This window comes from Eulemur rufifrons, chromosome 19, assembly GCF_041146395.1.
Source record: "Eulemur rufifrons isolate Redbay chromosome 19, OSU_ERuf_1, whole genome shotgun sequence".
NCBI classification, from domain to species: domain Eukaryota; kingdom Metazoa; phylum Chordata; class Mammalia; order Primates; family Lemuridae; genus Eulemur; species Eulemur rufifrons.
Genome location: NC_091001.1, coordinates 58,277,494 through 58,293,162, shown reverse-complemented (window position 1 = coordinate 58,293,162; position 15,669 = coordinate 58,277,494). Strand labels below are relative to the sequence as shown.

General features: G+C 51.5%; 2 protein-coding genes across 10 annotated transcripts in view; both read right to left on the bottom strand.

Annotated features, from left to right (window-relative positions):
- SFXN5 (sideroflexin 5) overlaps positions 1-9,123 on the bottom strand; it is a 111,592-nt gene extending 102,469 nt beyond the window's left edge. For all 7 annotated transcript variants that reach the window (XM_069495106.1, XM_069495108.1, XM_069495107.1 and 4 more), the window contains exon 1: positions 8,735-9,123. In XM_069495106.1, the coding sequence (XP_069351207.1) occupies positions 8,735-8,839 (105 nt within the window). In that variant the 5' untranslated portion in view covers positions 8,840-9,123. The remainder of the gene's footprint in view (positions 1-8,734) is intronic.
- Positions 9,124-10,546: 1,423 nt separating this feature from the next.
- Positions 10,547-15,669, bottom strand: part of RAB11FIP5 (RAB11 family interacting protein 5) — a 38,600-nt gene continuing 33,477 nt past the window's right edge. For all 3 annotated transcript variants that reach the window (XM_069494356.1, XM_069494355.1, XM_069494357.1), the window contains 2 exons: positions 13,172-13,361; positions 10,547-12,914 (listed from right to left, as the gene is read on the bottom strand). In XM_069494356.1, coding sequence (XP_069350457.1) covers positions 12,711-12,914; positions 13,172-13,361 — 394 coding nt within the window. In that variant the 3' untranslated portion in view covers positions 10,547-12,710. The remainder of the gene's footprint in view (positions 12,915-13,171; positions 13,362-15,669) is intronic.

Below are 15,669 nucleotides of genomic sequence, written 5' to 3'. Positions count from 1 at the left end.
AGGCCTGGTCTGCAGCCCTCTTCTGGCCTCCCTGCCTTGCTTAGGACAGCTTGAGTGATAGAGGACCCTCCCTGCCCCTCACAGGGTCCCTTCCCAAGGTCCAGCTCTGATCCTGGGTGGGGGAAGATCCCCACAGGCACAGCTCAAGCATGACAGTGCAAAGCTCACAGCCCTGGGGCCCTCCTTCACCCATAACCCTGGAGCTGCTGTGAGGCACAGGGTGAGGGTCCCACTCCCCCAGCCCTTTGCCCCAGAGCAGGGACCCTAGAAAAGGAGGGCTTTGTGCTAAGCAGGCCATAGGCGATAGAGCACAATGAAAGGAAACCAAGCAACGCTGCTGCTGGGCCTTCTGCCCTGGGAACTAAGCCAGCTGGGCAAAGCTGAGCTCAAGGGGAGGAGAGAGGGTGCTAAGCTCAGGATGAAGGAGAAAGTGGCAAACACTGGGGTTCATGCCTCACTTCACTCCAGGCTCTGCCCCAAATTTCTCCCTGGAGCCCCGCAGCTCTCCATGCACCATCGTGGAGGAAATAGAAGCCTCCACATTCCCTCTCCTTGCTTACTATGACACCAGACCCTGCAGTCAACCCTTGCTCCTTTCCCTTCCCAATAAGACCCTGTAATAGGCCCCAGGTCACCTCAAAAGCCCCATGCACAACAGGCCTCATGCCACCTCCATTTCTCTGCCCACCATGGCATGCCCTGCACAGAGCATTGTCTCATCTCCATTGTCACCCCCCACCCGGATGCTGCCTCTCACAGAGCAGATCCACCTTGAGCACCATTCCTAATAAGACAGTTGCTCTCCAACCTCTTGTAACTCAAATGCCCTAAACCATTTCCCCACTTAGACATACATGCTTGAGGCTCACACTGTTGTCCTGGCAAAATTTCACCTCTAAGAATTTAGCCTAAGGAAACAATCCAAAATGTTCAGAGATGTGATTGGGGTGCACACCAAGGATGCTCACTGCTGCATTATTTACATAGGTAGGTGGTTAAATAAATGATGGCCCATTCATATGATTGAATATGATGCAGCCTTTACAATCGTGTTCTCAGACAACATCTATGACATGGAAAAATGCTTACGATTTTATATAATGCATATAAGCAGTGTAATTCCAACTCAATAAACGAGGAGATAAATAGAGCTAGATGGATACTAAATGAGGAGCAAAAAGACCAAATGACATCCAGATCCTGGCCCACTAAAAGGAACCAGAGCTCCTCAGGGAAGTGGCTCATTCCAGGGCTGAGACAGGGAAGATACAAGATGAAACTGGTACGTTTTGTTGTGCCAGAAAGTAATGAAGTGCCACCCCCAAGAATGATGGGGACATATTGAAAGGAACAACGAGGGGCAGGTGGACATTGTGTCCCTCTGGTCACGACACCCTGAGAAGTCCCCAGCATCACTTCCACTGTATTCTGGAGGGACTGAATCTACATCATGAGGAAATATCAGACAAACCCAGATTGAGGAGGATTCCATAAATTAACTGATCTTGTTTATCAAATGCGCCAGTGTCATAAAGACAAAGACAAAAGCTGTTCCACATTAAAGGAAACTAAACAGACAACTAAGTGCATCACATGATTTGGGATTGGACCCTGGACTAGAGGGGGAAAATGCTCTCAAGGGCATTACTAAGACAAGTGACAAAATTGGAATATGGACCACAGATTAATAAAAGTGTTGTATCCATGTTACATTTCCTGAATATAATAACTACACTGCGGTTATGTAAGAAAATGTCCTTGTTCTTAAAAGACAGACACTGAAATATTAAGGGATGAATGAATATAACCTACTTTCAAATGGTTGAAGAAAACTAACATGTAAATGTAATATACAGGGCAGCCATGAAATCTGGCCACATATGTGCTATAACTGTTATGTATTTACAGATTGAAGATGTCCTGGTGCTATCATGTATATTTGCTGTGGTTCTAGACTTTATGATCACCTGTAGACAAAGAGAACAATAAAGCAAATGTGACAAGATGTTAAAAACTGGTGGGTCTAGCCAAAACATATGCGAAAATTTTAGTTACTTTTGCAACTTTTCTGTAAGACTGAAAGTATTTCAAAACAAAAGGTAAAAATTATATTTTTCAAAAAGCCAGATGAAAATACATTAAAATGTTAACAGAGATTGCCTCTGGGTAATAGGATTATGGGTGATTTATATTTCTGAACCTTTTAAATTGCTTTTAAAAGGAAAAATAAATCAATATTATGCATAACACATAGAATATTCTATTTTTTAAAAATATAAAGTAAAATACAAGCTGGTATTTTAAGTATTATACTTGATTATAAGCTCCTGAAGGACGTGGGCTGTCAGATGCTCTTTTCTTATCCTCCTTGGCCCGAAGTCTCCTTACACATCTAGAAGGGCCTCCAGGAACACGCCTGGGGAATGGATGTGTGGGCTGAAGAGCAGCCAATGGTCTCTGGGCTTCCTGAAGGGGGCAGAGCTGGGCTGGGCTTTGAAGGGAGGGCAGGATCAGAAAAGGGTAACAGCATGGCAGCTAGTGGCCCAAGGCAGGAAGAGGATCACCAGAAGAATGGCCCAAGTGACGCAATTTCTTGTAGATGGTCCAGCACTGCACTGTTTTGATCCTGTCCCAGCCCTGCCACCCCTCTCGTGTCATTTTGCACCATAGCTACTGGGAGAGAGTCTCAGATAAAGCAATTTGCCCCACAGACATCTATAAACGCCTATTGAACTAGGCTCAGGGGATGCCAAAATGAACAAGCCCTCAAGGAGCCAAGAGCTCATCAAAAGACAAATAACTACAACTACAAACGAATAAGTAAACAAATAACACTGTGATCAGTGCTTAAATGAGGTATCACAGAGAACATTGGGGACACACAGATTTCTTCCTAGTGTGAGTCAAGGAGGCCCAAGCAGAGCTGGGACTGGGAGGTGAATGAATTTACCAAGCAGAGAGGTGTAAGCAAGAGTAGGAAGGCATGAAGCCTGGGATCAGAAGCTGCACCTGACTCCACCACTCAGCTATCTAGTGAGGACCTACGTGTGCCCAGCACTGTGCTAAGTCCTGGGGGTACTGCAAGGCTGAGCGACTGTGGGGGAACAAGGAAGGAAGAAGACTCACAGATGATACCTAGATTTCTAGTTAGACATGAAGGCTTGTTAACCAGGATAAGGACAGCAAGAAGCATACTGACTGAATGGGGAAGAAGGTAAAAATTCTGTATTGGTCATGTAAGTCTGAGATGCTTAAAGGGTCTTCCAGATGTAACTCTTCAGTAAACACTTGGGACACACAGGCCTGAGACTGAGGAAAGGAGTCCTGACTTGAAAATGCAGAAAATAATGTCCTAGTCGAATCAGCCTAAGACCCCCAGGGACAAACCTATAGTCTGACAAAGCCAGGTTTACTGACTTATGGCAAGGAAGAAGGCACGCAGACGAGGAACTCTGGGGTCCTCACCAAACAAAGGGAAAGATTGAGTTAGTATAGAATTTTGGGTAAAGGTGGAGTAAAATGTAAATGAAGCAGAGATTCAATATGCTCAAAGCAAAGCAAGACAGGGTAGAAAGGAGTCAACATAGGTCTGGACTGGTAAGTGGACTATGGGTCTTGTTTCTTTGGGAACTGTAAAGATTCATGTGGAATGCTGGGACCAAAAACCCCTAATTTGAAGCTAAGCGCATGGGTTGATTCTCTGAGGCAAAGTGGCTTAGAACTGCCAGTCAAGAGGTGGCTGCTTCATTCCTACTGATATGATTGATTTAAACAGCAAGGTTTCCAGCAATCTATGACCTTGAAGAGTGGGATTTCTCAATGAGTATGAGAAATTAAAAAGAACAGAGTTTTTCTGAAACTTTGTAGCTCCAGTGGGTCCTTGTGAGAAACATTGTTTCTTTGCAGCTGGCTTTATGTGTGTCTGTCCTCCCTGCCCCTAGAATGGCAGGGAAGGTGTTTATTTTCTCAGTCTGAGTTCATTTTTATTTTCTCAATAGTTTAAAATGTATAGCCTTCTCTCCCCTTCTAAAATTCAGCCCCCATCTTTACCCAATCACATAGTCCATGGATGTTTTTCCTTCCCTTTTTCTTTACCAGAAGAATGAGTCAGCCAAGTGATTCCTTCCCTTTCCCTGCACAAGAAAGGTGAGTCAGCTAATTCTCAGCAGGAGCCCTGGGCCTGCGACAGCAGGCTGCCTTCCCACCTCTACTTCTCTCCCGCCTGCAGGCCCTTGGGGGAGAGCAGGCCTTGGGAGCAGCAGCTGAGGATGAAGGTCCCAGAAGAAATTGACAGGTATCCCCTCCCCTCCAGACCGCTAAATTACTGCTATTGGGGATTAGGAATAAAACACTCACTGAACCTATAGCCCAAAGGCAGAAGGCTGGACTAGCGCAGTCATCCTGAACCAGGCTGCACACTGAATCACGTGGGTGCATCAGAAACCAGGCCACACACCCAGGAATTCTGATTCTGTTGGTCTGGGGTGGGCTCCAGGCATCAGCATCTGTTTAAAAACCTGCCCAAGTAACTCTAGGAGGTGTTGACCCCTCTCCAGCAAAGTCAAGTCTCAGAGGTTCTCTGGGTGCTATGCTGTCATCTGCCCCCCTATACTGGGGGGGGGGGGGTTAAAAGCATGGACTTGGCCAGGTGTAGTGGCTCACACCTGTAATCCTAGCACTTTGGAAGGACAAGGTGGGGGAATTACTTGAGCCCAGAAGTTCAAGACCAGCCTGAGCAAGAGTGAGACCCCATCTCTACAAAACAATAGAAAAATTATTGGGTCATGGCAGAACATGTCTGTAGTCCTGGCCACTTGAGAAGCTGAAGCAGGAGAATTGCTTGAGCCCAGGAGTTTGAGGTTGCAGTGAGCTATGATGAGGCCACTGCACTCCAGCCTGCAAGACAGAGTGAGATCCCATCTCAAAACAAACAAACAAACAAACAAACAAACAAACAAAAAAAGCATGGACTTCAAGTTTACACGAGAAATAGGGAACGGAGGAACATATTAAACACCACCACAGAGATGCCATCAGCCACATTCAGGGGAGGAATTCTGTAAGACAAACAACCTAATTTCTTTAGCAAATATGAGGGGACAAAAAGGGATGGGGAGAGAACCAATAAGTTAGAAGATACAAAAGAGAGACACCCAAATGTAATGTGTGGGACTTATAGGATCCTGATTCAAAATAACCAACTATAAAAAAAATTATTTGACAACCAAGGAAATGTGAATAGTGAGTGACTGGTTATTTGGTGATATTATGAAATAATGACTTTAGGTGTGTTAAGGGATTGTGGTTATGTTAAAACTAATCAAAAATCCTCTGATATATGACATGATGAAGAGAGCACTTCACCCCTGTGACATTCTTCTCCCAAACCCATAACCCCAATCTATCCATGAGAAAGACATTAGGCAAACCCAGACTGAAGGGCATTCCACAAAATATAGTACCAGTACTTCCAAAACTGTCAAGGTCATCAAAAAGAAAGAAAGTCTGAGAAACCGTTACAGGTACTGTGACTGTCACAGACTAGAGGAGACTAAGAAGACATGATGACTAAATGCGATGTGTTCCCCGAAGGGATCCTGGAAAAGAAAAGGGACGTTAGTGTAAAAAATAGTGAAATCCAATTAAGTCTGGAATGTAGTTAGTAGTAATGTCCCAATGTCGGTTTCTTAGTTTTGACAAATGTACTGGGAAACTGTGAGATGATAGTATTAGGGAACACTGGGTGAGGGTTATGCAGGAATTCTGTCTTTTAACTTCTGTAAATCTAAAATTATTCCAAAATCTTTAAATGTTTATTAGAAAAAAACTAACCAAGGAGCCCTTGTTGTTTTTTACAGATATCTACTAGTAGGTTCAATGAAATGATGAGATGTTTGGGCTTTACTTCAAAGTAACTCACTGGTTGGGGGTGGGCAGTATATAGATGAAACAAGGCTAGCCTTAAGTTGGTAATTGTTGAAGCTATGTTTGTCAACCTCCATAATAAAAAAGTTGGCAATAAACAAATAAACAAACATGGGCTTTGGAGCCAGACTACTTTGGAAGTTACTTAATCTGTTTGTGTGCTGCAGTTTTCTCACTCATAAATTGAAGATCATTGTACCTGCCTCACAGGGTTATTATGAAAATGAAATGTCGACACACAAAAAGGGTAGAACAATGCTTGGCTACTGCCATCATCTTATGGGGAGAAAATGGTCACAGACCAATGCCCATCACCCTTTCTCCACCCTCTGACTCACTGCTCTTCCTCCCTGATCTGCTGTACAGTGAGACCCTTGAGGGAGGAAAGGAAGGAGTCTGGAGTGAATTCAGGGAGTAAGCAGGGAGTAATTCAGTGGAAGCAGGGAGACCTATTGGGAGGCTTCTGCAGTGACTTAGGAAATAGATGACCAGGCCTTGATCTAGAATTCTGGCAGTGGAGATGGGCAGACTTGAGTGCTGTTTAACAGGTGAGATCACTGGGCCTCTGGTTGTATTTAGTGAGTGAGGGAGAAGAGAAGTATACAAGTGACTCCCAGATTTCTGACTCCAGATATTGGATGGCAAGTTGGGCCACTTGAAGAGCCAGGAAGCCTCGCAGGAGGAGCAGGTTTGGAGGAAAGAAAAGTTCCTTAACATGGATGAATCACATGCAGTGTACTTTATGCAGGTCACTGTGCTGGAAGAGGGAAGCTTCAACAGCAAATACAACAAACGCTTATACTCCCTTCAAGAGCAGTGCCCCAAACAGGTACCAGCAATGGCTACAGGAATGGAGTAGCCACAAGTGTATATGGCTCCAGCGGTGATTACAGCATTACAGTCATTTAAGCTACTAGGAGGTACTTGATAAATGTCTATTGCGTAACTGAATGTCCTGAGTGCCACACACAGATAACAGGCACCAGGGGAAAAACACACACACACACACACACACACACCTTTACCTCTTTACTCAGCACATTACTATACGCCTAACCCGCCTCAGGGCGAGACAGAGACAAGGAAGGACAAGCTCAGCCCCTTCTCTCCAAAGGCCTAGGAAGGTCTGAGGAAAGCAAGTAACCACAAAGCAATCATTTAGAGGACCACAGAGCAGACTGTAAGGAAAGGTTGAGGTACGAGGATCCCACTTCGGGTAGCCAAAGAGGCCTGCAGGAGGAAGTCAGCCATTTGATGGTACCAGAAAAGAAGAGAGCAAGAGTTTCCCTCACTGAGCCTTAAAAGACGAGCAGTGAGGGTGGGGGTGGGGGGAGGTGAGGGGAGGACAGGCAACCAAGGGTCACTCAAGTCCAGGCAGGGACACCCCTGACAATCTCACTCTAGGTGGCATCCTACACTAGCAGGAAGACACCAGTCTCACCCCAGATACCTACATGCTGAGATGGTCTATTTTTAAAAGGCATTAAAGTCCTGCTTAAAAACATTGGGGACATTTTTTTCAGAAGGCTCAGGAGCACAGCTCCTTAATTATCAGCGAAGCTCGGAGCACTCCTTTTCTGGAAACAGTTCCTCTCCCTCCACCACCATTTAAAAAAACAAAACAAAACAAAACACCGCACCGACCTTTGTACTATTTCCTTTCTTCCTGCAAAGTTCTTTCTGATCGCCTCCGCTGCTACCCACCCCACGGCGAGCCCTGGTTCACTTCAGCCGAGTCTCTCTGTCCTCTTCCTAACAAATAAAGTCCACTTCCTCAGCGCAAGAGGCAGGGGCCCGAGGGTCTGCGGCGTGGGAACAGCCCCCTCCCAGCGTCCTGGCTCCCGGGCCCAGCCAGCACGTCTGGGCTGCCGTTTCTATTCCCGTCTCCGTGGCCGAGGGCCGAGTTAGCGATGCCCTGGCGGGGGTCCCGGAGGAAAAGGACAACTGTCACCGTGCCCCTAAGAGCCCGAGCGGGTCTGCACAGAGTCCAGCGTTCTGTGGTGCCGGGGCCCGGGTGCGGGAGACCCTCTGCGGAGGACGCAGCGAGGGAGGGGCTGGCGCGGGCTCCCGGGGACGCGGCCCCTCTGAGGGGCGACGGTCCCAGGGGATGACACAGCGTTTCCCCCGCACCCCCGGCACACGTCCTAGCTCCTTCCCCGCAGGGCACCAGCTGGCCGACTCGCTGCGTCGGCGAATCCTCCGCGGGGTCGGGGGTGGGGGGCACGGAGGTCGCCGGGCTGCCGCACCCCTCGGCACGTGGCCCTACCCTGGCACGCTTCGTGGACTCGGCTTGGGGTCGAGGGCTGGGAACGTGACCGCGGCGCGGACGCTGCCCGGCAGCTACGCCAGCAGCTCGAAAGGAATGTCAGCCTCCACCCGGGGAAAAAGTTAGAAGCCATCCCGGCCACGCCAACTTCTCATCCGGGGCCGGACTCGAACTTTATGCCCGGAGCGGACAGCTGCACAGCCGGGAGCGACCCTGCGGGAGCCGCTCAGACCCGGGCGCGAGGGATCCCCGGCCGCGGCCGGCGGCGGCCAATCAGAGAGCGCCTCGGGCGGGCAAGGCTGGAGGGCGCGGGCAGCAGGGGAGTGACGGCGCCGGCGGCCAATAGGGAGCCAAGGTGGGAGTACTCGCCCGCTCCACTGACCAATGGGAAAGGGGTGACTGTGGCCGAGGTCCCCAAGGCACTAGCTGCAGGCTCCGGTGGCCGCGGGTCGGGGACCCCCGGGCTGAAGGGGACTTTGGAGGGGAGTTTGCTGGCCCTCCCTGTGCCAGACACCAACCCGCAGGCCGCAGCCCGGTCCTCACCTGCTGGAAGCGGGGTTTACCCAGCTGGAAAGGAGGTGCATCGGTCGAGGCGCTAGCGGCACTGGCCGCCGCCGCCGCCGATGCTGTAGTCGCTGTATCCGCCATGGCCACTGACGCCCGCAATCTCCGGCCCTTTTAAAATGTCCCTCCTCGGCCCCCGCCACAGCTGCCTCTCCCGATTGGCTCTTAGCAACCGCAGCGAGCGGGAGGCGCAAGGGGTTGTGGGGAGTGTAGTTTTTCTCGTCGCGGCTCTTGACAACCCCAGACTGCAGAGTTGCACCAACACGGACCGGGTCTCGGTCCCGCAGCCAGCCTTGCAGGGGTCCGCAGTCGGGGAAGGGTGTGTATGCACGACTCTGAGGTCCCGACGGGGGCCACGAGAGCCCTCGCTGCTTACCTGCCTCCCGAAGTCTGAGTTGCTGCGATAGGCGTAGCTCCCGGAATGGCAGTCCAGGAGAAGGGCCCCACTGAAGCGGGCCTAACCCAGGAGCAGATGGGCAAGGACTCCAGGCAGAGCAGGGTTAATCTCAGAAAGCCTTCTGCAAGGAGTTGCACTGCGGAAACTTCATGCAGTTTTTTCCGTCGCCACCCTGCCCATTCGCCCTGTGCTCTCCAGCCGCCCTGACACTCAGATCCTGGAGCATGCACCCTTGAACACTGTGTACCCAGAAGACAAACTTTAACTTCTCCTGATGCTGGCTCTCTTTCTGGCCTCAGCTAAATATTGCATTTTCACGTCTATCAGCCTACTTCCACAGAATCCCAGCCACGCTCTATAGCACCCAGCGCTTCTCTTTTACAGCCCTTAATTTTTTATGGTTTTGGATATCTGTCTTTCCTACTGTAAGGTCCACAGGGCAGAGGCTATGACTTTTTTTCCTCCCTTCAAACAGATTCTGACAGAGGCTATGACTTTTTGATTCGCTGCTAAGTCTTCAGTATCAGGCTAAGTCTTCAGGGCTCACAGTAGGGACTCAAGCATGTGTTGGCTCTGAGTTAACCAGTAGGGGCTTAAGAGCCCTGGCAGCCTCTTCCTCCTTTAACCAACCAAGGAAGATCCCTCCTGACGCCTCATTACTGAGCAGAACTGGAAGGTGAGGTGGGGAATGGGGTTCAGTAGCATTTATTAAGCAGCAGCCACAAGTACTTTAGGCAAGGTGGAGTACTGCAGTGTAGAGCAAGCTGCAGCATGGATAATGCACACTGCTGCAGCACGGAGTAGCTGAAGATTCCCAGCTGAGGTACGGGATCACTGAGCCAGACTAGGGGTGCGGGGCAGGGCGGAAAGCTGCCTGTTTCACCCAAGAGAACAGTACAAATACTTGGTCTTCACGCTAGGGAACCCACTTTGGGCCTCATTCATGTCATGGTGAGGTGCAGGGTTGGCTCGTGTCTGCCTGTGTCTTTCTAGACACTGCGTGAGCAGTTAGCAGTCAGAGTTCCCCATCCACTAATAGTTAAACCACAAGGAACAGACTTTTCCTAAAGCTGGAGATTCTAGCCTAGCCATGAAGAACAATTTGTATCCTGGATTTGTATCTTATCTTCCCCTGCTAAACTGAGCAGCTTGAGAATAAGAATCACTTTTTTACCCTCTGTATTCCCCCACAATACCCAATAAATGTGAGTATCCTGGGAGTGAGAAAAGATTGAGTCCAGGCCACTGGGCAACACTGTGCTGCTGCCCCCTGATGTCAGGGCAGGGGCAGCATCATCCGAGAACCCCATGACCTTGATTTAAGGCTGCCTTCTCCCACAACCCAACCGCCTTCACCCGCTCATTTCAAAACAGGAACACAACAGAGCCACCTGCAGCACATGGACTTTTTATTCTTCATAAAGTGCTCAGAACATGAAGAATAAGCTCTTTATAAACAGGAGTTACAACTAGGAGGACAAACAGCAAAGCAGAACTGTGCCTGCTCCCTGCCCTACCCCACCTGCAGCCTTCCTCCAAGTTGTGGCCAGGAGCGGAAACATGAAACAAGAATGTTGGGCTTCAATTCAAAAACTCTTCCGAAGACATCCCTGCCCTGGGTACTTGGGGCGTCCATAATCAAAGATGAACTGATCAGGGCCAGGGCTGGGACTGAATAAGGCCCAGAGGAATATCTAGTAGGGAAGCGATTCCCTCTCAGAAGAGATACTGCAGAAGAGAAACACCCAATGACCCCTAAAAACCACAACTGAAGTCCTGGGTCTTTGTGGATACTTTTCTCCACCTTGATGAGCGGACCTTAAGGTAGGTAACTTTATAGGGGCTTTACTCCATGTGTGGGGCTCCTCTGTTCCATCCTGGCAGAAGATAGACATCACCCATAGAGCACATCTCCTGAGGCCTTCCAAGTGAGCCCACAGGCCCTCTTACGAGGAAGAGTTGGTCCCAGAGGAGCTCCTGCCTCCTCACTAGCCAAAAGTATTCTCCTTTAGCACCTCCTCACCTCCCAACTTTTGCTAATCCTCACCACTAAAGGTTCCTCACAGATGCCTTGGGGAAGCCTGCTGTGTTTTCTACAAGCAAACCGGGAGCTGGGCCAAAGGACAGACAACTTCATTTCAAAGTGCACTGCAGCCAAGCCAGGCAAGGCCATGGGGAGGAAGGGACAGGCTGGGACAGCAGCTTAATGGATGGATGAGAAGGCAACAAGGGCTTTTTCCTAAGTACGGGTGTCTCCCAAAGGCATAGTGGGACCTTTCACTTCCAGACCAGCTGACTGGTCTACACAGCTGAGTACTAAGGCTAGACGGAATGAGAGTGAACAGGGCAGCCCCAGGCCTCCCTGCCCACCTGCCCAACAGTAGGTTTTATCCTAGGATCCTCCTATTGGAGTTAAAGGAGGAGAGGAAGATAGCAGGAAGGTTGAAGGAACAGCAGCAGCTTGGCCAGACCCTTAACTAAGATCGACTCTAGGGGAGGGGAAGAGCACACAGCAGGGCTGCCCCAACCACCCCCCATTCCCAGGGCCCTGACAGAGCCACCCCTATGTGCTCAACAGGTGGGAGGGGGACACCACACAGGGGGAGAGGTCAACAACCAGAGGCTCTTGACCCCACCCACAAAAGGCACATTTTAATTGGTTTCCAAAGTTCAAACCCTGTGGCAACAGTGTTTTGGCATCTGGACAGGCAACAAGAACAGACATGGAGGCTTGACCCCAAACACATACGCAGCCCAAAGCCCAGACCTGGAGGGGCCTACACTACAGAGGTGAAGAGCGTGGAGGAACTATGCCCCCACCCACCCCCACCCTCCACACATTCACACGTGACACTCAAGGGCAAGGTCAAACAGGGGGGCAGGGAGCAGCCTGGAGAACACACATCATCCACCTCTGTCCACACTGGTCCCGCTCCACAAACAGCTTGAGACGGAAACAGACTTGGGACATGGCCGAGACCAGATCACACAGGTTCCTTGCTCTCAGGGGAATGCACATGAGGCTGAAGAGTAGGCGCCCTGGCTGCCCGTAACTCACAGACAAACGGGCAGCTTGGTCCCTGTCCCAGTAATACTAGAAGCCCCTCCAGGGGCTGGAGGGAAATGAAGAGGATGAGGGTTGGGCCATGGGAAGAAATGGCTGACCATCCTTGGGGGATTATAAAGTATGTGCTAGCAACCAGTCTTACCCAGATGCCACATCAAACTGCATCTCACCTCTGCTCCATCTGGAGGGCTAAATGCCTTGTTTCATTTCTCTGGACACCCCCCTCCCCAAAGCTAAGGGGTATGAAAACAGGCAGGTGGGAAAGACCCAGGGCTCCCAAAGACACAAGTTGCACATGGAACCTGACGCCTCCAAAGGGAATCCAAAGGGCCCCCTTCCAGCAGCCCCAGTAGAGGCAAGAGGGAGAGAGGAGCAGGGGGTGACAAGGAGGGCAGACTGCACCCTGCCCAGGTGACAGTGAGTTCAGCGGGAGGGCGGGCGGGCAGGTGGCAGGTCCATGCCAACCCTCCTGGGGGTGGGGGTGAGGAGGGCTACTTGGGGGAGGTAGGGGGGATCTGCAGCAGTGTGGGCGAGGTCTCCATGATCCGCACCAGCAGCCGGTCAATGTAGCTCTCCAGCTCCTGCACGTGCTCGTCCCGCTGGCTCAGCTCCCGCTCCCGCTGCAGAAGCAGGCCGATGAGCTCGTCGTGGGTCAAGTGGTAGTACTTGGCCGACTGGTCCAGCACAGCTGAGTCCTGAGGCCAGACAGAATGCGAGTGAGCAGGGCAGCCCCAGGCTTCCCTGCCCACCAACACCCTGGTTTCACCACCACCGGGCTCGGGGCTGCCTCTGTCTCCAATGCCAGAGACGGCCCGGCTGGCTTCAAGACTCTGGTGGGGGGCCCCAGCCTGCTACTTGCTCCACCCTGCCCAGCACCCTGCCTCAAGACTCCTGGCCTTTCTCCAGGAGACAGCGCCACACGCTCTGCCAGATGTTCCCTGCTGCGCCTCACCTTCAGCCTCTTGGTGTCCACGGTCTGGCCAACCTGAGGGGCCAGAGCCACAGGCTGAATGCTGCCGGATGTGACTGTTTTGAGCTTCTCCAGTCCACTGCTCAGGGCTGTGCTCAGGCTGGAGCGGGTCTGCTTCCTGTCAGCACTGCACTCCACAGGGGCTGCACTGAGGGGCTTCACGGGGTGGGGGCTGTGAAGACAGACAGGAGATGGGTTATGGGGAGACAAGGGTGGCACAGGTCAAAGGTGGGGCCGCCTTCTCTGTGCAGCCTCCAGATCTGCTGGACAGAAAGCCCACCACTTGGTGGTAGCTGCCCCTCCACAGGCAAGGTCTCCAGGGCAGCTGCATCCAGCACTCCTCGGCAATCCTCCCAGCTCTCCTCAGTCCTCGCCCCACCACCTGCTTCCTCCCCATTTCCCTCCCTCGTTGACCTGATGACCTGTCCCTTCACAGGGATGACAGAGGCCATCCTACAAACTTCTCTGCACCTCCACCCAGTCTTTGCCAGGGCTAGCCCCTCAAGACATCTTCCCTCCTTCCTCTTCTATATTGTAGCATTTCTCTAGGAGGGTGACCAACCTTGTCAGTTTCCAAACTTTCCCAGGACTGTGAGGATTCCCAGGACGTGGGACTTTTAGTGCTAAAACCAGGAAAGACCTGGGCAAACTGGGATGCTTGGCCACACACCTCTCCCTATTGGTTGCTTCCCATCTACCTTTAGACAGGCCTGCAAAACTCTCCCTTGACCTTGCATTTGCTCTAGCTATCACCCTTAGTCACCCCGAACCTCTCCAGGGCACGCAGACTACAGTTGTCTCTAATTTCTTACCTTTCATTGACTCCTCAACCCATTACAATAGCACGTCGGCCCCCACGGCCCACCACGAGTGTACCTGATGAGGTCGCCAAGCCCTGCTGGTTCTCACCTCACCGATCTCTCTGTATAGTGGACACTTGGACTGCTCCTTCCTTGGGGATGCTCTCCTTTTCCATTTTTCCCTCGAAACCTCCATCTAGTTTTCTGACCTCTGATAGCCCCTTCTCAAGTCTTTTTTTTTTTTTAAGACAGAGTCTTGCTCTGTCACCTGGGCTAGAGTACTGTGGCATCAGTCTAGCTCACAGCAACCTCAAACTCCTGGGCTCCAGTGATCCTCCTGCCTCAGCCTCCCAAGTAGCTGGGACTACAGGCATGCACCACCACACCTGGCTAATTTTTTCTGTTTTTGGTAGAGATGGGGTCTTGCTCTTGCTCAGGCTGCTCTTGCTCAAACTCCTGAGATCAAGAGATCTTCCCGCCTTGGCTTCCCAGAGTGCTAGGATTATAGGTGTGAGCCACCGTGCCAGGCCTCCCTTCTCAGTTTTAACTGCTAGTCTGCCCTTGGGTTCCCACCTCTCCTCCTCCTTGGCTCCCACCACCTGCTAATGTCTATTCTCCAGCCCAGATGCCCCCACTGGGCTCTAAATCCACGAGACAGTTGCAGGATGGCTTGCTGCCTGCAGGGTCCCTTTCGGGTGTGTCACACTCTCCTTCCACACCTGCCCCTTCCTCTGTGCTGCCCCAACAGTGAGCAGCACTGTTGGCCTGCAATGGCTCAGGTCAGAAAGGCAGGAACCAGGGAGTCCCTCTGACTCATCCCCTTCAGCCTCAGCCTTAACAATCCAGCCCTGCCCCCTCCCTACCTTCTCTCAAACCATCCCTCCTCTCCAAGCCAGTGCTTGCTAAACTCAGACCCAGAGACACTCAGTCTAGGGCTGTGGATTCAGCCTCACAACTCCAGCAGAGTGGCAGAGCACCCAGGCATAGAGAAAAAGAACTCGTCAGTCCTTTCTTGCCACCTAGGAGTCTGCACTACGATGGGGTGTAAAAGCAGCTCTGATGCCACCTATAGGCTGTGCTGGGGAAGGGGAGGATGACCAGTGCAGCACAAAGGCACCCTGAATGCCAGGTCAGGAGGCCCAGGCTCTCCGTCTGTTTGCTCCCTACATCTGAGGGACCCTGGACCCTGCAGCTCCCATGGATTCCATTTCCTCATCTGAGGAATGGGGACAGCTCTACTGGCCCATCCGCTCTGTGGTGGTATAGCCATGAAGCCAACTCTGAGAAGAATAAACTTACAAAAAGTGGCGGGTATTAGAGGTCATGCTGGAAGACAGCAGGGCCAGCTGAGGACACTGTAGCCACCAGAGAACCCCACTCCCCTCAGGGGAGCAGCAACACCACCTACTGCTGGGGAAGAAAGCTGGGGGCAGCCTGGACTCCCTCCGGCCTGCTCATGGATCAGCACTGGCCCCCGGGGCTTCCCTTCTTGGGTCCCCTGTCTGCCCTGCTGGGCTGGGAATTCCTTGGGAATGGAGTGGGGACAGTGTCCTTCATCCCTGCTCAGTGAATGCAGATGACCAGATGTGTGAGCCAGAGAGTCCCAAGCAGGCAGGAGGCCACACAAAGTCCACTGCTGCAGCTGGACCTGCTCCCCAAGCCCCGCACCCTGCCCCGATG